This window comes from Camelus ferus, chromosome 18 (assembly GCF_009834535.1).
Source record: "Camelus ferus isolate YT-003-E chromosome 18, BCGSAC_Cfer_1.0, whole genome shotgun sequence".
Taxonomy (NCBI): Eukaryota; Metazoa; Chordata; class Mammalia; order Artiodactyla; family Camelidae; genus Camelus; species Camelus ferus.
Window position 1 is genome coordinate 15088834 of NC_045713.1, and position 22431 is coordinate 15111264.

At 50.7% G+C, this 22431-nt stretch overlaps 1 protein-coding gene across 1 annotated transcript in view; it reads right to left on the bottom strand.

Moving 5' to 3' along the window:
* Nucleotides 1-1447: 1447 nt before the first annotated feature.
* CREBBP (CREB binding protein) overlaps nucleotides 1448-22431 on the bottom strand; it is a 118069-nt gene continuing 97085 nt past the window's right edge. Inside the window, exons 20-31 of the mRNA XM_032461072.1 lie at nucleotides 20665-20745; nucleotides 19088-19144; nucleotides 16109-16186; nucleotides 15726-15793; nucleotides 13142-13292; nucleotides 12634-12780; nucleotides 11898-12011; nucleotides 10638-10803; nucleotides 10179-10346; nucleotides 8298-8459; nucleotides 7774-8055; nucleotides 1448-6179 (exon numbers count right to left, since the gene is read on the bottom strand). Coding sequence (XP_032316963.1) covers nucleotides 4002-6179; nucleotides 7774-8055; nucleotides 8298-8459; nucleotides 10179-10346; nucleotides 10638-10803; nucleotides 11898-12011; nucleotides 12634-12780; nucleotides 13142-13292; nucleotides 15726-15793; nucleotides 16109-16186; nucleotides 19088-19144; nucleotides 20665-20745 — 3652 coding nt within the window. The 3' untranslated portion in view covers nucleotides 1448-4001. The remainder of the gene's footprint in view (nucleotides 6180-7773; nucleotides 8056-8297; nucleotides 8460-10178; nucleotides 10347-10637; nucleotides 10804-11897; nucleotides 12012-12633; nucleotides 12781-13141; nucleotides 13293-15725; nucleotides 15794-16108; nucleotides 16187-19087; nucleotides 19145-20664; nucleotides 20746-22431) is intronic.

Genomic DNA, 22431 nt, shown 5'->3' on the forward strand with positions numbered 1-22431 from the left:
CTCACCTGGAACATTTTCTAAACATCACCACCTCCCCGGAGGATCCTTATCACCGATTCGCCCAAATATAATCAGTACAACAAAGTCGGTAAGAGGCTTCCTGGTTGCTCGCCTGGGACCCACGATCAGTTGATAAACCCCATTTCCATCACTAAGCCCTCTCTAGGTGTTGGGCGGGAGGTGGGTTAGGGTCCTCTACACCCAGAGCTTGAAGCTGTGGACACCAGGGTTGTCTGACTCTGCCAACATTTCTTTTCCTCTGATGCTGAAGTGAGCCGGGGCACCGGACACAGGCAGGCTGAGTCCCAAACAGTCCTTTAAAGGACCTGGTTACCACGTACTGTACTACCGTCTTGGATGTTGGAGGGGCTGCAATGTACCGCCACGCCCTCACTTCCCCAAGGCACCCCAAAGTGGGTGAGCCTGTGGAACAAGGAGGGGAGGCAGGCACGAAGGATAGCTATCAAGGCTGGGAGGAAAAGCTCTTTCCAAACACAAGGGTAGCTTGGCTCAGGGCAAGCGGCCCACGTCTGCCCTTGGTGCTCATGAGTTCAGGCAAATCTCTGTCTCCGCTTTCCCACCACATGGCTGGGCATGCGTTCGAACAGCACTTGTGATCTGGTATCACATTTGATGAGGGCCCGGGGCCATTACTCCCGCACCCCCACCCCAAGAGGCTTCAGGCACGCACTTTCTATAATCTGATCTCTCACCCTCCAGTCTCTCCCTAATCCCCTTACATGTATACCACCTCCTTAATCAAGGTGTTCTAAGCTGTCAGCACCCTTTGAATTTTTCAGTTTACTGGAAGCTCCATTTGCATCCTCATCTTTTCGAAGTCCCTCAGTCTTGTCTGTCTTTGTCAGCCTAAGGGCTACATCCACTTAACGATTAGTATCTCGCAACTGACCTGTTTCCCTACTCTCGACTTTGCACAATGAACTTCTGGCTGAGTAACGCAGTGCAGTGAACGCGGGGAACCCGGGGAAGGTGCATGTGGCTTTAGGACCCCATGTGGACTCCGTCCCCTTCATCCTGCACATCTCCTTGCTACGGTGGCACCGCTAGGGCATCTGCACCCCAGCACTGCCCTTGGGTGAAGTCCTCCCTGGCTACCCCCTCGCTGCACCCAACACTCAGCTCCTTTCCTTCTTCACAGTAGCTTATTTTCCCATGCAGCTCTAAAAGCACATTTAGGTTCAAATGAAATCTTTGGTTCCACTTTATAGCAATCAAAAGGTTAGGAGTCTTCAGCCTGAGATCTTAGCAGCCTCTTCATCTCACGTTACCCAGCTGTTGCAGTCCACTTTTTTTTTAAAACATGCTAAATGCTCAAATACATAAAGACACACACTAGACAGAATCAACTGAGCCCCTTCATCTTACAACTGTTTGCTAGGCTAATGCCAAGGGTTGTTAGCCAACTGGAACCATCTCTGAATCCAAGCAGTTTTACCAGCTTTTATTATAAACACCAGCACATTCAAAGTTTCCTCGTTTTGATCACAAATATAGGACTTTTTCCTTCTCTTAAGTAGACTGCGTGTGAGACACCATGTCGGGGCTTTCCAGCTTTCACAGAAACTTCTTTCCGCCAAGTGCCAGGTTAGCATCCAGGCCACACCCTCTGGCATCTGGATTGCATGGGACTCCAAGAGGATGAAGTTGGTACGCAGAGATTTGGATTCCAGGATAACCTGAAAGAGACTCCCTACTGGCCGGGTTAAAGGGCTGCCTGTCTGGAGGCTGGACTGCAGCTGCTTCTCTGGGCCCCAGATGGCCCACACTCCTGGTCTGAACACGGGCTCAGCTCAGAGCTTTCCCCTCAGTGCAAAAGGCGACTGGGAAGAGGGTCAGGGATGTGAGACTCGAGCACACTGAGCAAGGATGGTGTGTGGCCGAGGAGGGCACGGCCCTGCCTCCCTCTTGGGGATGGTCTTAGGGATGCGGATTGGCTGGTGGTCTTAGTCTTACCTGGCTTAACCTATATTAGAACATTTGAAGCTCTGTTAAAACCAATTTCTGAGAACTTTTTATCAAATTTAGACTCCCAAGTCAAGTATTTTGAAAATATCTCTGGGAACATGGAGCCAAAAGGAAAGCTATTTGGGTCATGATTTCTAAGTTTAACACCTCAACCCCTCGACTTAGACCACACTCTGGTTGGGGAGCAAGGAAGTAGGACCGGACTCGACCCGCCTGTGCCTGGGAAGGGGTGTGCAGACTAGGAAATTCGCTTCGGCTCTTGTGGTGGTGACGCTCCTCTCAGATGTGATTCTTGTAGCGTTCAGGACCTCGAGTGTCACCCCCTCAGTAAGGGCCTCTGGAACTGGACCCAGAGAGGAGGGGTGGGACCAGGCGGCCAAGTGAACAAGTGTTGCTCGAAGCTGGAGGCCTGTTCTCATCACAGCAGGGCTGGTGGCCAGGACTCCACATCGTCCCCCCGGCGGCCTCCAGGGAAGCACCTCGCTGTTTGTAGAATGGAGTGGAGAAGAAAGGACCAGAGGCTGTGGCGGCATCCTCCCCTACTGAGCCAGGATTGGGGGTAGGCCAGGAAGCACCTCCTGTCCCCGGAGCACCCTTTGCAGCAATTCCGGGGTTGGTATATAGGCCGTGGGTGGGCGGGGGTGGCTGAGACGGGGAGTGGATGGGAGACAAAGGGCTGTTTCAGGCCCACTCGTGTCCCTGACTCTGGGTGGGCTTCTCCCGTGAGCAGTGAACCAGGACCTTCCAGGCCTCGGCTGAGCCTGGCTGCCACCCCCACAGCCATCAGGACCGCGGCCCCCACTTCTCCTCTATGAGCAAACAAGCAGAATCATGTCTTACAAAGAACAGACTCCAAAAATATATATAAATAAATAAAAACCTTAGACATTCTTACAGGGATCTTAAAGAACAGAATACATGTTAAAAACTTCAGTAATTTATATCAATTTTAAGCGATACTTTATATACAATGGGAGAAAAAAAAAACACATGCATAGTCCAAATACAATGTTGAAAACAGCATTTTCATAACAAAAGACCCCGAACACGAAGTGTTAATACCATGTACATGAATTCAAGGACCACCCTTTTTGTCTGTTGCACACAGTTTATTTAACAATATGATATAAGAAATGAGTTGGTACTTTACCATTCTATACAGTGATTGAATCTTCTTGAATTTTCTTATTTATAGTAATTATAGCGCTTGCATGATTTACACTAGAATTGCTTTTCCTCATTTCAAGTTTCACATAGAAGAAAGAAAAGGATGCTTCTTCTCTATTAACATTAGCATGGTCTAAGAGAGTGATCATCCCTATTTTTGTCTAAAACCAGTTTTATCAGAGAAACAAAGCAACAATTTCTACATCTGCAAGACAAGAGTTTGGCTTAAGCCAGGATGTATAGATAGATGTGTGTGGGTGTGTGTGTGTGCACGCAGGAGCCAATTCCTATCGTCCAGGGTTAATACTTGGAGAACGCCCACAGAGTTCACTATAGAAAAAAATCTTCCCGCAACATCAGAAAGTTACCGGGATACATTATAAGCTTGCATTATTTCAGGAATCAGTTTCTGAATATTATTTTTCTTCTCACTTTTAAACATAAATGTTTAAAGTCTTGAAAATACAAATAAAAAATATGAATATAATGAACTTGTTTTTCCCGTTAAAAAAAGGCATGAGTCACCAGCAATGACGACAAAAAGAATCCAAACAAAACCCCCCTCCCCCCAAAACAAAACCAAAACCAAAAAAAAAAAAAAAAAGAAAAAAAAAAACAAAACCAAAAACAAAAAGAGAGAGAGAGAGAGAGAGAGACCAGATATTTAAATCAACTGGTTTTTAACAAAAAAATATATTCTTTGTATTGTTTTTTTAAACAGCAATCTACCCTTCCACGGCTTGGAAGTAGCAGTTCCATCTAGGAATAAAAAGAGCCTAGATGCCTGGATTTCAGTACAAAAGGTCCAAGAACATGAAAGGGAAAAAAAAAATGATGCTCTCACAATGCTACAAACCCTCCACAAACTTTTCTAGGGTATCTCCTGTGGTGTCGCCGACCAGGGACAGCTCACTGGACAACGCACTCCTGTTGGGGGTGTTCAGCTGGGGGAGCATTGCACTCTGTTCGGGGTTCCCCAAGTGTCCCTGATCTATGGAGCTGGCCATGGTGACTGCGAGTCCTGGGTGGGGAGAACCAGTCTGGGGCGAGACATGGTGCGGTGAAGGCTGGGGCTGTATCCGTGGCGACGGGCTGGAATGTGGAGGCTGGGACTGGGGCCGTGGAGACTGGACAGGGGCCGGAGACCGCACCTGGCTACTAAGGGACGTGGCCATCTGCTGGCCGGGGAGGTGCGAGGCCTGTGGCTGTCCTGAGAGCATGTGCTGCTGGGGGCTCATGGGGTTCGGCTGGCCTGGGGACCCGATCTGCTGCTTCATCTGCTGCTGCTGCAGAATCCGCTGCTGCAGGGCCTGCTGGATGTTGGGGGCGCTGTCTGCACCCAGCCCCGGCTGCCCCATCTGGCCAAGCTGTCCCATCTGAGCTGCCATCTGGCCCATGGAGCTGCCCTGGATGGGGAGGTGCTGCTGCATCCGCTGCTGCTGCATGGCCGGCGGGTAGCCTCCGGGTCCTTGAGGCTGCTGGAACTGGCTGTGCCCTGCCATGCCCCCGGCCATGCCTGCGCCACCCGGTGGCTGCTGCTGCTGTTGCTGCTGTTGCTGCTGCTGCTGCTGCTGCTGCTGTTGCTGCTGCTGCTGCTGCTGCTGCAGGAGCTGCCTTCGCAGCATCTCTCGGTACTGTGGGTTCATACTCGCCATGCTGGGGTTGTGCCCCGGGTTCATGATGTTCAGGGCCTGGCCCTGGGGGTTGAGGCCACCCATTGCCTGCTGCTGTGGAGGCACGCCCGGCCGAGGCCCGCCGGCTTGCATGGTGTTCAGGTTCTGCAGGCTGGGCTGCTGGTGCAGGCTGGGCTGGGGCTGAAGGCCGGGCTGGGCCTGGAGGCCAGGCTGGGGCTGCAGGCCAGGCTGGCTGGCCACGTACTTGGCCGTGCGCTGTTTGATGAAAGCTGCCATCAGCTGAGGGTTGGACTTGAGGATGTTGAGCACCTGCTGCTGCTGCTGTGGGGAGCTGGGTGACTTCAGGGTCCGCAGCAGGTCCTGCAAGGCCCCGGGCGAGATGCTCCGGGGTGGCTGCACACTGGGCATCCGTGGCCCGGCCACAGCCGGCTGGGCCTGCATGGACATCACAGGACGGGGCATGCCCGGCATTGGCTGCTGCTGGGGGATGGGCGCTTGCTGCCACTGCCCAGGCGGCAGGTTGGGCACGACGGGCCCACTGACCTGGTTGGGTCGGGGCACGTTCAGGCCCACAGGGGCCATCTGGCTCACCGGGGTCACCATGCCCGTGCGCCCCGGGGGCATGCCATTGTTGATGTTCACCCGGTACAGGTGCTGCTGCTGCTGGGCTTCCCGCTCGATCTGCCTGGCGGCCTCCACCGCCGCGGGTGGGGGCTGGGCAGGGGGCGGCGGGGCCGGCACCTGGTTGGTGGGCTTCCCGGTGGACACCGTCGTGGGGGGCTGAGTCCGCGCCACGTTGGGGAAGCCAGCTGGTGACATGCTGACAGGTGAGGGCTGGGGCTGGGCGGGAGGCTGCGGTGTCTGGGGCGTGCTGGGCTGCTGTGTGGGGGTCCCGGGCGGTGCTGAGGTAGGGGAAGGCAGGCTCTGCTGAGGCACGTTGCGGGTGTTCATGGTGGCCATCCGCCGGCGCATGAGCTGGGCCTGCTGCAGGCGGTGCTGGATCTGCTGCTGGCGGAGCTTGTGTTTGATGTTGAGGCAGAAGGGTACGGGGCACTTGTTTTCTTGGCAGTGTTTGGCGTGGTAGCAGCAGAGGGCAATGAGCTGCTTGCACACCGGGCATCCGCCGTTGGTCTTGCGCTTGCAGCCCTTGGTGTGCTGCACCACCCGCTTCATCTTCTGGCAGGACGGCAGCGAGCAGTTGGCATTGCGGCACTGGCAGGCGTGCACCAGGGACTGGATGCAGCGCTGGATGCTCAGGCGCCGCGACTCCTGGGGGCTCTTGGACTGGGGCTCGCCTTGGCTGCTGCCCTCGTCGTCCAGGCCCAGCCCCCACTTCACCATCTTGTGGGTGTGGCTCTTTGTGTTGTAGCAGTTGATGCAAAGGTCATAGTCCTGCGGGTGAGGAAAGAGAAGAAGCCAGTGTCAGCACGCGGCCCAGACCAGGCCCCTGCCACTGGGTCTGCTGCCCGGGAGACTCACAGATGCCAAACACGTCTGCCCCCCAGAACCTCAACTCCTGGGAACACTCTGCAGCCCAGAAAGCTCCGAAAACCACTGATGCATCTACTTGGCCTCGCTCACCAGCCGGCCCCCAGCATGTGCACAGTGCACGGGCTCACGCATGCACAGTGTGAGGCTCTGCATTTGCCCCAGGCTCTCAGGTGTGCCGGTGGGCACTGCGCCCCTTCCCATCCTTCCTCTGCTCCCTGGGAAGGGCATCTAGACCCACTGTGTCCTGCTCCCGTGCCCGGCCTAGGAAGCCTTGACAGTGAAGGAATGGCTGAGGCCGTGCCCCTTCCCTCTCAAGTGCCCCTGAGACTGCTGAAGTACCAGGGGCCAGTCCCCACTCTCTGGGGCTGCTGCGGGGTGCCAGGGGACACTGGGGCTGAGAAGCCACCACCAGGAGGGAGGCCCAGGGCTCACACCATGGCAACATAATGCCCCCTCCCCAGGTTTCTGAACGCTGCCCTGAGAGCTGACAAAGCAGTGGATCTGGAGATGAAGCCCTGCAACCAGGACCGCTGACCTTCTCACAGAAAGGACGTGGAAATCCCTGCAAGAGGGAATGAGAGGCCCAAAGGAGGCTGCGGAGAGCAGTGGGGAAGGACGAGGGCACTACAAGTGCTCTACTCTGCCCCAGGCAGAGGCTGCTCTGGGTGCACGTGGCTACAGGGACTGTCTCAGGTGCCCTCATCAACAAGGCAAGGGCTGGGCGGGAGAACAGAGCCTGTGGATGGGAAGGCGGAGGGTCCGAGACACTCCAAGCCAGGGACCCTTCTGTGCAAGGGATAGCCCACAGCCCTTACACAGGGCCAAGACCCCTGGCCAAAGGAGCCTAGCCTGACAACGGCAGGGCACCCCCAACTTCTCTGCAAGGCTAGACCTGAGGGCACCAGAAGAGGAACCAGTCAGAATGCCAGTGGAACCAAAGCACCATTGTGCCTCTTCCCTCTCCGTGCTCCCACCTGTACCATGAGGCCTATGGATGGCCCAACACAGAGCCGGTGCTGACCGAGCATAGGGAATAAAATGTCAAAGTACTCTGTGATCACCCATCTCCTCGTCCTGGAAAGGTCAGCACAAACACGCCTCCCAGGGAAGCTCACTGACTTCCCTCCATCTCCGAAGACCAGCCCTGCCTGGTGAGGTGCTGACAGCACTGCGGACACTTGTTGAAGACCCCAGTGTAATGCTCAGCTCGGTCAGGACCAGCGGCCTGCCTGAGGGGAGACCAGCTGCTTCTTGTCCTGGAGGTCTGGCGATGAGCCCCAGAGCAGGAACACAGCGGGAACCCAACCAACATGGAAATGAACCCCAAAACACAACCTCGTAACCAATGGTACTGAGAGAACCAGCGGACAGATAGTTATTCTTCACTTTTCCCCTGGAAAATGCCACTGTTTAAGAGTTCACCTGAAACGCAAATGCACAAAGGGTGCCTGTGGACCTTGCCAGCTCCGCTAGGGTTGGGGAGCCCAGGGCTCACCTCACACACGGTGCAGTGCCAGCGCGTCTCCACATGGTGCTTGCACTCGTTGCAGGTGTAGACGAAGCGGTCCTGGCCCTGGGTGTGCAGCTCCACCAGCATGCAGAGCGTGGACCATTTGGAGCGCCGCAGGGAGGAGAACTCCCAGTGCTTGTCCCTGGCCAGGGTGAGGAAGGCATCCCGCCCATCCATGAGGTCACAGCTGAGCAGGGGGTCGGGGTCAACGATGGGGGGCAGCGTGTTGATGACAGGTCCGGCATGGAGGTGGATCACAAAGAAGACCTGGGGGACAGCAGAGCGGGGCGGCGTCAGTCCCGTGCAGAGGAGGAAAGTGTCAGCCGGCCCAGCCTGCAGGACCCAGCCGACCTGACTCCTGCTGCCCTGGGGCTGAGGTGAGTTGGTGACAAGCCAAGTGGTGCTGCCTGGCCAGCCAGCTCTGCCTCCCGGGGGGGGCTCTCCCACTGGGCCCGCGGTGGGTACCACAGAGCCGCCAGGCCTTCCCCGCCCCCCGCCCTGGCTGCTACCTCTTTGTGCTTCTCCATGGTGGCGTAGAGCTTCTGGGACAGGTCGTTGGACACGTTGGGCATGGTGGGCTTCTTCTTGTTGGCTCGGCTGATGCTGCTCTTATTCTTATTGGTTTTCTTGTTGTTCTTTTTCTTGGCATTCTTGCTGTCGCCCTGGCTGCCCTGCAACAAGACTCAAGGCTGTCAGCCCCATGCCGTGTCCTCCTCCTTGCCCGGCAGCGAGGCCACCAGCTCCCGGCTGTGGGGCTCCAGGAAGCCAGGCCTGAGGCAGGAGACCCGAGCAGGCCCCGACCTGAGCACCAGCTGCACGGCTGGAAACACTGCTGCTAAAGAGGCACCACGGTGACAGAGACATAAAGCAAATGCTGCCTGTGCCACCCCAGCCACACACCATGTTACCTCTAGAGGGAAGAACACACATGTGACACTAGTTGGGGTCTAATAGCTGAGGGGGTGGAAACCATTTCTCCTTATTCCACATCTTCTACTGGTCAGAGGCAGGCACTCCTCCTTGACGGTCACATGGCTGGCGGCCGCCCCCTCAGAGCCCCTCCCTGAGGGAGCTCAGCTGGCAGGGCACTCTCTGCTCCCACCACCCTCCATGAGCCCTGGACACAGGAGCTGACTCAGACCACCTCCCGAGGTGCCCGGCGGTGGCTGACACCCAGAGGGACCTGGGTTCACAAATTGGCTGTCGTCCCTCTCCCGCAGGCACTCCGAGTTTCCACTGAAATCCGGCCCACTCTTCTAGGTCAGCTCCAGCCCAGAGGAGCGGCATCTCCAGCCCTCTACCACCCCACGCTCCGGGGGATGATGGGTCCCACCTCCAGGGAGGCCCAGCAAAAGGCAGGCAGAGAATGATGACCACAGCCCACGAGCTCTCCTCAGTGCCCACGGGTACTTGTCACATCCTCATCCACGTTTTCTCCCTTCTGGAAGGGGTTAGGGATACTCTCTGGCAAAAAGGACACACTCCGAAGTGCACTCTGCTCGGCACAAAGCAGTCAGGCAGACATTCAGCTCCAGACCCCTGGCTCCATGCCCGGCCCCAAGCTCTCCTCCGAGGGCCCCAAGCCTGCACAGCTGTTAACAGGCATCTCAAGATCCACACACCCGCAGTCAATTCTTGACTTCTTCTCCCTGCTGCTCTCCCCTCTGCCTGCCCCTCAGGGAGAGGCGGGAACACTGATTCAGGTCTCAGGCCCCAGACCCAGCAGGCAGACTTCAACAGGATTTTCCTCACATGCCACAAAGTTCTGGGGCTGTTACTCTCAAAACATTACACATCCTTCTCATCGCCTCATGCAGCTACAAATCCAATTAAACCACCATCACTGAACACCGGAAACACAGGACACTCGCTCCCAACTCAGACTCTTATGTCCTCCTCTTCCTGCAGGAAGCTCTTCCCCTGGATCTTCTGGGTTCCCTCACCAGTCCATCTTTGCTCAGATGCCACTTCCCCATGCGTCTTTTCTTCCAGGCTCCTAGATCCTCTCAGAGAGGACCACCCATGCATTCATTTTCTTGTTTCTCTTACTAGAACGTACACCCCGTGAGGGCAGGGATGGGGTTTTCCTCAGTTCCCCACTGCACCACTGAGGACGGCACCTGTACACGGCGGGGGTGGGGGAGTCTGCGACGAGGCCTGGCACACAAGGGTCTCCTCCTCAAGTAGTTTTCCAGGTGACGTGACTGGTCCCTGACCATGACACTCTTCTAGCAGGTGACTTGCCTCCAGCTCACCCCACACCCAGTGTGTAGGCAGTGACAAGGTGAGGTCATGTATGAAAACACCACCACAGACAAAGGAGCCACGTCCTGTGCACCGAGAAGCCCGCACTCCCTCCCTTCAGCATGCGCGCCCGGGCCCAGCCTCACCTCCGTGGTCTCACTGGCCGCGGTGCTCTCCTCCTTCTTCCTCTCCTCTTCCTCCTGCTCCAGCTCCTTAATGCTCTCCTCCAGCACGTTGGGCCAGAAGTCACCCTCAAAATAGGGCAGCTCCTTGGCGCTGGTAAGCCTATCTTCAGTTGCTTGTTTGAAAATGTCCTGGAGGGTGAACAAGCACAGCGGTGAGCCGAGGGGCCTGGGGGCCGCGACTCCGGGACGGGACCACCCACTCCTGTGGTGCCCGGTGTCACAGGCCCCGTGACAGAACTGCCTCCAGACTGCCAACCGAAAGTCTCAATGGACAATGGCAGGTACGATGCTTCTTAGTTTATGCTTCCTAAATTTTTAAATTTCTGCCTTCCAATCCTAAGTGAACGCAATTCTACCACGTGTGAGCAGGACGTGGGAGTGGTGGTGATGGAGCCCCCCGCCCCCACTTCGCGTGGGCACCTTGTAGTCATGGATGATCCGCTCGGCGAAGGCCTTGTCCAACATCTTCTTGTACCACTCCTGCAGGCGCTTCGGCTTCGGGATTTTCTGATCAGGGGGGTGGCAGTGGAAGATGTAGTCGTCTCCCTCACTTGGGGGACAGGCCCAGATGTGCCCTGTTACATACCTGCAAGACACACACACAACTCAGACCGAGGCAGTGAGTGGAGTCGTCCCTGCCTTCAAGGAGTAACAGCTGAGGAACAGGGATCAAAGCAAGCACGGAAATAAATATAAAGAAAAACAAGGGAATTACAAAGCACTTCTGGCCGAATGTGTAACAGGCTAATGAGGTTCCAAACTAGTGTGAAGGAGCAGGTGGTGAGGGTGAAGCCCAGTCTCTAGAGTGTGCAATCACAGCCTGGACACTGGCCAAGAGACCACCCTTTTGAGTGGGCACATCAGGTAGCGGCTGAGACTGCAAGGGAACCTGTGGCACAAGAGAGAGCCTGAGAAGACGGCGCCTCAGCAGTGTATCGGGGGCTTACACCAGGGATGGGTGCAATGAACTTCCTACGTACTTTCTCCTGCACACTGGAAAGGCAGCTCAGTATTTCTCTCTAACGTGTTAAAGTCAGAATAGATCTCATTCATTCTGTTCAAGACACTTTAATCAAATACCTCTTTTTCAAATTTGGGAAAGAAATGTGATCTAGAACATAAAAAAAGAGATAGAAAAAGAAGTCGGACACAAGAGACCACATCTGGTAGGATTGTATTCACATGAACTGTCCAGTAAAGGCAAATTTACAGAGACAAGTGTATTAGTAGTCACTGGGGACAGGGGTTGAACAAGGATGAACAGCAAATGGGCACAGTACTCTTACTGGAGGGATGACAACAGTCTGAAACTGATTTATGGTAATGGTGGCATCACTTGGCAAAGTTACTAAAAATCACTGAAATGTGCACCTAAAATAAGTGAATTTTATGGTACATAAAATACACCTCAGTAAAGTTAAAAACAATAAACTGGAGTGGAAAAGAACACAGAAGGCAAGGAAAGCACACATGCTGTGCTGGGGACCCTAGACCATCGTGACACAAAAGAGCATCTGGAAGGGGGGGGGTCTGGATAGAGACGTCTGAATCCATCTAAGGATATTAAAATGAAAATACATAAAACCTTAAAAAATACTTCTGTTATTTCATAAAGTAAATATACGGTGAAAATTAAAAATGGAGTTTTTATTAGTTCTGAATAATTTGAATCAAACTCACCCCAATTTCTTCACATACTCTAAATATCCAATAAGGATCTCATGGTAAACGGCTGTTCGGAGACATCGGGGTCGGAAGAAATGAATACTGTCCAGATAAGATATGTACACACGCCTGGGGACGGGGCAGGAGAGAAATTAATCGAAAGCTCAGGTTATCCCCTAAACTTGAAACCAAACATCAGGATCCAAAAAAAGCTCCAGAAATAAGTTCTGTTTTGATAGCATTTACACTGGCCACAAACAGGATCTCCCATCACCAACCACTACTACTGTAGATCAATCAAGTGGAATTCAATTCATCCCTGAACTAAGAAACAATACTGTCACTTACCACGGAGAACTATGGAGAGATCAGGGCAAGCTCAGAACAGCCCCTTGCACCTCCCTCACCTGGATTCTGACTGATGTGAAGTAACTCTTGGCAGAGAATCTTCATTTATACAGGTGCATCAAAGAATGCCTGGGCCCACAAAGCAGTCTCCACCCCACCCCCTGCAGGTTTACCTGCTCCAGGTAAGACATGGACAACAGCAAGAGCAGGCCCTGAACCCACGTGAACACACAACAGACAACACGCTAAGAATAGTCATCAAAACTCTTCACTTCCCACCGTCTGAGTGGAAAACTAAACTAACTAGTTTGGTTGGTTAAGCAGTCCTCCAAGACGGTTAGAGCCGCGGCCGCTGTAACACAGCGCAGCACATGACACACACCCGAAAGGAGTGGAGGATTACCTTGTGTTTGGAGGGGGGCAGTCAGAGCCATACTCCTGGACGTGCATCCCAAAGAAGCACACATCCACTCCGTCAATTTCCTCAAAGGCAAAGAGTGCTTTGGTTCGATATGGGAAAGATTCAGACATTTCCCCTGAATCCACAAACCTGAAATAAAAGAGCCTGATGTTTGCGCACGTCACTGTTTACACAGTGCTTGACGGAGGAGCCCTGCTCCTTTAAACCTGCTCAGTGCGGAGGAGCGGAGGCGCGGCAGCCTCTTCTGACTGCTGGCCTGGAGCTCCTCCACTGGCCTGCGCAGCTTGGAGCTGCGAACCCATTCTCTGAGACAGTTTCACCTGGCCAGGAATTCCACCTCCCCTGATGAATTTGGGAGACTGAAAGAAGGGCTGGCTACACACTAAGTGATGCAAAGCGTTCAAATTGTGCAAACTCTACAGCCTTGCCAGAAAGCAGGGCTTTGAGTAAGCAGGTGGGGGGCCCACTGGACTAATGTCTGCACACGAACCGTGACTTCATCCCCGGCTTGACCTCCACCGTCTTGTCTGAGCTGGCCACCACGCGGACAAAGACCTCCCCAGCTTCAGGATGATTCTGTCGCCGCAAAAACTTGTTCACTCGGTCTTCTAAGTGGTTTCCCAATCGTGTGGTCTGCAGTCCTGGAAAGCCCAGAACAAGGAGGTGACAGGGCTGTGGAAAGGCTGTGGAGAAGGTGCTGAAGCCACAGAATCCACCTTTTTCTCTCAGTGCGGTCCAATATTTTTAGGAGTAACATTCTCCAGACACAGAAGGGATCTAGTCTGTCCCATAAAGGACGTTTTACAGGAGAAAGGTGGGGCCTGGAAGCTCAGGCATTCCACACAGTGAGAACTGCCGTCAAATGCTCAAATATTTCCATCTGTTTCTAAATGTAAGGGGCAGAAGAGCCACAAAGATGAAAGCTGAAAATAGAGGGGCTCTCGGTTAAAGCAGAGGAGCAGGCATGGGGAAGCCGCACCATGTCCACCCTGCCTCCTGCCCCGCACCCAGGCCCCGGTGAGCCTGAGATCTGGTCCCAGCTGCGCCTACATGGCTGCCTAGGGTCACAGCTGGGTTCTGAGGCTGGAACCCACACGGGAGGAATTCCTCTGGTGGGGAGACTGCCACTGCTTTTCCTCCAGGACAGGACGGCACAAATGCCTCCTCCCACCAAGCTCCGAGGAGAGTCGTCCTGCAGTCTGAGATGGTTAAGCAAGCACACGGCCAGTGTCCCAATCCTGGGAGGCTAGGAACACCGTCCCAGTACCCAGACCCACCCAGCATCATTCCTGGTGGGCTACTCCAGCCCGCCACTCCGCACATGGCCACTGTGACACCAGTTACACAGCATGGAAGTACACACACAGTCATAACATAAAAAACTTGTGTAAGGGAAAAAAAGATTAGATGGGAAAACTGTGACAGGTTAACACTGAATATTTATAGATGATAGGATTTTAGAAGATTCCTTACTGAGGTTATAAGGTATTTGCAAAATTTAGACTAACTTTCTAAACTTAGTTCCTCTGCAATAAGCATACTGATGGTGGAGTTACTTTTGTATTTAAGTTATACCTCAATAAAATACTTAAAAAAAACTTACAATGGCAATAAAATAAAAACCCCGTAGAAAAATGAAAACTTGCAAAACTATAAAAGTGAGGTGAAGTGCATTTACAATCTGTTCCACACTCTGACACAGATGTACACTTTACTCAGCTGTGCCATCATGCCCTGGACCCCTTCTTACTTCACACTCCCCACAGCTGAGATAACCATCCTGAGAAATACAGAATTAGGTGTAAGGGACTTATAATTGACCCATCTAATCAACTCAGCCCATGAAAAAAATCCTCACATTCTCATCCCCATGTGCTCCCCCTCATGCCGCTGAGCAAGTTCTGTTCCCTCATAAGGTGGCCTCCCTTCCTGGAATGCTAGAATTCTACAAAGCACAGGACACCCCCCACAATAAAGACTTATCTGGCCTGAATGTCAGTTTAGAAACTCTGATCTAAAGAGAAATACTACAACAGTCAGTGAATTCATTAATATTTCAGGTTTTACAATAATGAGTTTAAGTGATAGGGTAACTGGATTTTGGTAGTGACAGTGTTAGAACTTGAATTAACATTGACTTGAAAGCCTTCAGAGGGGTCTCTCCTCCTTGCCTGCCGCCTTTCCTCCTTCTGCCTGGGGATCTCTCCCTACATTCCATCTCTCTTGCACTCCAGCTCCTCAGACAGCCTACCTCTTGCTGGGAACCCCTCTGCAGTGCACTAGTCACCGTCTTGCTGGAGAAGAGGAGGCGCGGAGGGAGCCCTGGGTCAGCGAGCTGTACGGCACTGCTGCGGGGGATTGTTTCATTCAGGTTTGCTGTCAGCTCAGCAGGACAGCCGTGAACGCCGTGAAGGTGGTCTCAGTGCCAAGTTGACAACGATGACACACCGTACACTTCTGAAAAGTGTGTCATCTCTAAAAACATCCAGACTACCTATGAAAAGTTACTTCCATAGCAAGAGGGTGCTCACCCTGCTCTACACAGACACCAGCAGCCGCTCTCAGTGCTGCAGTGACATGCCCAGCAAGCCTCTGTGCAGACCCAGCTCCTGCCAGTCCTGGGCGCAGCTGGCCGGTTCCCAGTGGGCCCCAGAGGGCCACTCCTCACAACAGCTGCCCAACCATGTGCTCAGGGCTCAGTGCGCTGGTCACACAGGACACATGTGTGCATGTATGCTGGGAGCATGTCTTATTTCTAAGCTACTTGAGAAGGATCTGTTGAAAAATCTTCTCTCTCAGAATTTATAGAGTTCACTATATGCCCAAGCTTTCTAAGTGTTCATCTGAGACACAGACTGATCATAAAGCTGACTTTCACACACAGATTCAGGCAAATGATTCTCTTCAAGGGTAAGACAAGAAAAATGCAAAGTATTAGAAAACAAACTTACAGATGAAAACCTGAGGCAAGTGGGCTCCAAAGCCATGCGTTAGAGGAACCAAAGGAGGACTGGGAAAATCCACACATTTCTAAAACGTACAGACTACAAAACAGAAATTCTTCCACAACTTACTCTTAGCACTGAATTTGTTTTCTTTTCGAGTCCTGCCAGTTTTCTTCAAGCAGTTGTCACACACAAAGCTGCAAAAAAAAATAATGGGTGTGATCAGATTATATAAAACAGTATATGTTGCCAAACCAGTGAAATGCAGCACTCAAGTACTTTGTTGGCAATTTAAATCTCATCATTATACAAAAGTGAAGAGGCAGACTGCTTTGATTCTACAATTCCTAAAGCGGGCAAACACTTAAGACTTAAATTTAGAACCAACTGCCATCGATCTAATTGCCGGATTCCTGCTGACAACAATGAATGAAACGCAGCAGCAGCCGGCACCCTCCCCTCTGCTCTGTGCAGGATGCTCTCCCTTCCCCACATCACAGGAAATCACTCACCCTGAAGGCCAAATGATATCATAGTGGAGAACACAGATCTGATGCATCTTCCGGCCACACTCCTTGCAGTCAACGAAACTGTAAGACAGAGAGAGCGTGCTGTAACACATGGGGAGCCACACGCGGAGTCCCTGAGCCACACTCGCACCTCGTCCCCTTGATGACTTTGAGAATCTGCAGCATTAATGCATCTGCTGACTGACTGAGCCGTGTTCTAAAAATGCATCAGTATATGATACTTCCTACAGGAAAAGCTGGTTTTCTCTCCTTCTCTGTACAAGTGCCTCATTCCTCTCTTCTCTCAATCTCCTTTGCAGTCAGAAATGAAAATTTACTTCTAAAAATTGCTATGATAAACGCACAGCTTACGGGTCAGTATCAGATATTACCACTCATTTTCAATACCAGCATTTGCTGTAGGTGACTGCACATACCTTAACAAACTTGAATAACAGAGAACAATACTGTCAGTGTTGCAAACACGTGTGTCCGTAAGCCTAGGCACAGGAAACGTCTGCTCTGCATCAGTTACAAGGGTGGGGACCAAGCCAACTGGTAAATGATGGTCTTTATTCCAGCAAACACTAGCGAGACTGGGATGCACCACACTGTGCAGCTTCCACTGTGGTTCGCCTGGGCCCTGTCACCTCACCTAGGAATCTTAATCGCCAACATGCTTGAAGGTCAAAACCTTCTATTTCTTCAGCCATTCCCCTACCGCCACCACAACTTACACCTCATGGAAGACTGAAGGGACGAGAAAGTACGACATTTCTCCAAACTGTCCCAAGTCCAGGCTCTTCCTATCTGAGGAAGCTGAGCCCCACAAGCAGATGCACACTCTCATTGCTGTCAGTCGAGTCCCTGACCCCGAACTTCCCACTGCCCTTGCTGAGCAAGCCTTCAACCACACCTGGAGCCCAACCCAGCTTCTCTGTTCCTGCTCTGCTGGAGGAAAAAAGCGTGCAGAACAACAGCAGCCCTCACCTGCTGCCCTCCAGTTCCCCGGTAGTCCTGCCCTTTGCCACCACCCCGCCTACTCTATACGGTGGCTGTTCTGAACCTTCGCTCCTTCTTCAAGGGCCGTGTCACCCCCAACCAGCTCCTTCTCTGAAATCTTAGCAGCTGAGCTCAACCCCTGGGTCAAGAACTTAAAAGCTCAGTAGGCAGTAACTCCCTTAGTTTCCGTGCTCCCTCTGAAGACAGGCCATTCTCAACTCTTCCCTATGTTAGGGAAGAGGAAGGTCAAAAAAATACACATGTTCTAGAACCGATTCTATCGATTTTGAATTCAGCCTCCCTCCTCCTGCCTCTGTCTAACCACGGGGCTGGCTCCGACCCTGTGCTTCTCGCTCACGCACTTCTGCACCTCAGCCAACACCAAGTCTGGCCCCCTCCTCACCCACCCCCTGGCATGGCCTCTTCTACCAGAAGGCCCTCCTTCAGGTCTGCTTCCTCTTCCTCCCTGAGCTGCTGCTCTAAGTCTCCACCTGATTTCCCTACTGGGGAGCAATACTTCCTCCTCTCCTAGTGAATCCATCTTCCAGATCCAGAGTGATCCTTCCATAACAGAAACCCACCATGTCCTTGTAAACCTCCGCAGCTCACACAGGAGGAAATCTCCATGCCAGAGAAGGGCGTACGTGGCCCTTCACCCAGCACCCTCTGCCTCTTCGTCCCGTAGGGCTCCATCCATGCTCCCTACTTGCCCACCACTCGAGCTTACCTGCACTGTTGCCCAGTGACCTGTGTCACTTCTTTGTGTCTAGAATTCTCTGCCCATCCCCTACACCTGCTTCCAGATGAATGTCACTTTCTCCGGGATGCCACTCTGCCTGAACTGGGGCCCCTCCCTCTGGACCACCTTACTGCCTCCTGCTGTCTATGCTACCATCTCTCTGTCTCTCCTACTAGAAGATGAACAGCCGAAGGGCCAAGCCCCCTTTATTCATCCGTGTATTCCCCACTGCCTGGCACTTACTACTTCAAAGTAATGTATTTTCAAATTGAAAAGTGAATATAAGTCGTTGAGAAACTGAAAAACTGTGGGTGAAGACACATTGTGAGCAGGGAGGTGGCCGATCAGGACAAACAATCCCCTGGTCACTGACGAGACGTGTGTGAGCAGCCTCCTCACACACCAGGCACTTTGCTAAGGAATCAATATGCCCCTGCCCCACCCCGTCCCGCCCAGGGAACTGCAGGCAGGGAGACTGAGTCAGCCCCAACAGCCCTTGTGTCTTCCACTGCAGCGATGGCCCCCTTGGAGCTGGGACGTTGGGCCACGGAAGGGGAGGACCTGTTGCTCAGCTCTGGATGCACCACAGTCACATTTCCCAGACACCCCACGCAGCCCTGGACAGGCGCTCCCCACAGTGACTGGGGTGCCCTCAGGACTCAGAGTTAGGGACCTGAGCAGGGCCACCACATGAAAAGAGCTCTGAGGCCTCTTTAGAAGCTATTACAAAGTGAACTCTGCACACACAGTATTCTCACTGATCACTGGGGGAAAGGAAAATATTTGACAATGACCTTTGAAAATATGGTGGCAAGAACACATAGCACTAGGCTTCCCATTATTTTTAAAAAGTAGTTTCTAGGAGTTTTCTTTCTCAAATGTCCCTCTAAGTGATACTAGCACCCTGCCACCAAACAGTCCTACCTTTGGTGTCTAAAGAGTCTCACAAAACAGCTTCTTAAAGACACCAGTGACCAGGTCATCAGAGAGGCTCTAATACAACCCAAACATCCACCTGATCTGATCTTTATTAACATTCAGTACATGCATACCATGCTATAGAGACATATATATTTTGTGAGAGTCTAAACAGAATCCACATCTGAAATAACGTCACACAAAAAATTCCACTCAAGGTAATATATTTATTTCCAATGTCTTCTCCCATAACCCAATCATAAGGAGGAACTTTCCTGATATGAAACCAAAATCCTAAAATTCAGAAATAGCTGTATACTCACGGTTCAGGATCCAAGGTATCATTTTTCTTCTTTTCAAACTGATCCTTTGAAATTGTCCTTTATTTTTTCAGCAGAAAAAAAAAAAAAAGGAAAAACGTTAATTAAATTTATCTGTTGAGTATAAACTATAGGGTCTCTGGGGTATTATTTTGTAACTAATTCACATAAAAAATAAATGGTCAGCTGAAATCTCAGTGGAGGTAATGATGGCATAAAATGTAATTCTACAAAAGCACTACCATTTATTTTTCTCTATCTTACTTCCTCCAAACTATCATCAGCACTTATTATAAGATTTAATTAAGGTCAGTCAAAATATGATGGAAAAATTATGTTGCGATTCAAATCAATTTTCAAACAAATGTATGTTTAACGGCTACTGAATCTGACCAACACTGGTGTAACCAATTCTTCTCATTACAATTCCCTCACCAACACAAGGCAGCATGTACTTGGGGCTATTTCACTTATTCTTAAAGAGCTAAGTATTTCTTTTCTGCTGTTCCTTTGTTAACGATCAGTGTATATGTGAACTGCTTGAATCATAGAATTATACAATCCAATTATTAGTCACATAATTGGATCAAAGAATTAAGATGACATGGGATAGAAAAATAAACCAAATATGAAAAATTTTGTCGTTTTGGTCTGTATGTCTTACGGGTGGCCATGGTTTGTTCTGCATTTGAAGAAAGTAAACTTGAGTTGCAGAGTAACTGTCTGTGCCTGCTGGAAACTGCTTCGGTGGGAAGCCTTTCCTGCCTCTAGGGAGGACAGTCACACCAGTAGACTTCCCAGAGTGGTAGGAATCATGGCAGAGTCAGGAGAAAATAAAGAACCACAAAATGCTGGCAGTCCTAGGCACCTGTGGTGGCTGGCAGGTTTTTGGGTATCCCAAGCATGTAAACGCTTCAATTCACTGAACTTGTGGACTTGCTTTTTTCCTGCCACATTCTGGCCATCAGCCTACTCAAAGGTAATAAGCTTTGGGGAGGAAATGGTGAACTCAGTGAAGGAATTAATGAACTAACATTCAGGCCTGTCCACACTGGAGCTAGTGAGCAAGAGTCCAGCTTCCAACAAGGAAGAAGATATGCTTGCTCGCTGGGTCTCATCTGGGTTCTGTTAACTCCACAACTTAAAGGACAGAGGTTTCAGTCGAAGATCAACCAAATGCTATGGACAAGGTATGTACACAAGACTTGTTCCTGTTCCCACCAGTTCTGTGAAGAGGTGTATCTGAAAATTTATAATTTCCCCCAATGTAAGTTGACAGCCACTAGGAAAAAGCAAGTGTTTTAAAACAAGAGACAGAGCAAGGTCAAGAGGGACTGCTGAGCTGCGCGGGTGCCAGAGCACCGCGGTGTCTAGACGCTTGGTATGGAGGAGAGAGTGGGTGTGGCTCTGGGACTCAGCTACAACAGCCACGCTTTGAAGTGTCAGTTTGGGTTCAGTGAGTATGAAAAAACACACCACACAAACGTCAAAATGGCAGTGGTGCTCCCCTTTTAATCATAGACAGGAGGAAAACAGCAATTAAGAGTCATCTCCGAACAAAATGACAGGATGGTACTTACGTCTGGGGTTGTGAAGGGTCGTCACCCAGGGTAACATTCTCCCCCTGGATCTCTGTGAAACACTTCTCACAGAAATGATACCTGTCAGCAAGAAGGCCATACTTGGGTGAACTGGTCCATCATAACACACAGCCACCCAAGCAACGAAGCCACCAATCAGAGCAGGGCAGATCACCACGACGAAGGGGGGGCGTTGTTGGTTGATTGATGGGTCAGTGAGGACAATGAAAGGAACAGGGGTAGGTGGGGAAGGGCAGGATTAGAGAACAGGGGAGGGAACAAATAGCACAGACATAAAGGTAAGACGCAAACACCAAGACAACACAGAGCAGAAAGCCAAGGCAAAGCATTGATTAGCATCCGGTCTCACTGCACACATCACAGGCCATCATGACTAATAGTGGGCTCGTCCAGCTCCAAGATGCAAATGTTTTCAAGGAGTTGTTAATACTAGAATTGCAAGGAGCCTAAATTTTAGAGTTTGAATTTTATTTACTTAGAGAAAAATCAAATATAACTCCAGGGTCTGAGATGGAAAAAATTTACTCTGAATAAAACAGTCTGACAAAAGATCTTAAAAAAGCAATTTAAACTGTAATAGCTTTATTTTTCGAAACAGTAAATTTATGCTTGACAGCGATTCACAGATTTTACTTATGTTATTAAGCCAGATCTTTAAAGGTATGAAAATGTTGAGCACCCAGAACTGTTTTTAATCTTCTTCTGTCATTTTTCTCATGTTAATCACTTAGTTAACTGGGTTACAATAGAAATGAAACCAAATCCATATTCTAGACAAACATTTAACAGAAATGCAATCGGGGTCAAAGACTTTCCAGCCATTTATCAGTAAGAATACACAGAGAAAAAACTGTGATATATTGTATAAACAATACAATATATGTAAATCCACGAACAATCTTAAAGACTTTTAAAATTCAATTCTAAGCTTTGATTTAAACTTTTTGGTACTGGGACCAATCATTCATCAATCTAAGATAGTGATTGCTCTGACTTGGGTGACAATCCAAGTTAAGCAAATTTAGGAAGTTAATCTTTACAGCACAATCTGCATTTGAGAAATTATCCATCACCCCAATTTCTGATTATATAGAGCCTGGGCTCAAGCTATCAAATAAGAACAATTAAAATAAGAACTATTAAATGTTTGGAAAGGACACAAGTGAGAAATCAACAAAAATGTAGGCTGATGCTGCATAAAACAAGATGGGCACACGAGAATACTGCAGAAGTAAACGAGCTGAATGAGGCGAACTACACAAGCAAAAAGGATGAGTGCAAGGCAGCGGCGGCAGCACAATGGAATGCGGTTTTAGCGCTCAAAACTACGTCTACGAGATGCCAAGAGGATTAGTGTTAAAGACACTGTGACGAGACTTGGACCGTCACACTGAACCACACAGGCAGAAGGAGATGCGGCAGTCACACACACACACACACGCACGCACACAGCTATAAAGGACTGGGATTCAGGCCACTGCCTGGCCAGAATATCTTCATTAACACTAAAATAGGCCCCCACAGGTTCTAATTCTAATCTTAATTAAGCACACTTGAGCATTTTGTCGGCTGTATTTCACTGACTAAACACATACAGTGAATCAAAAGCATATAACTTCAGAGCATGCACACATCTCAAGCTTATTCAATTTTTCAGATTGTTGATGAAGAACATGACAGAGTCACTGTGGGTAGCAACTGGATTAATAAAAGCTTCTTGCTGGGACCAGTATATTTAGGATTAAT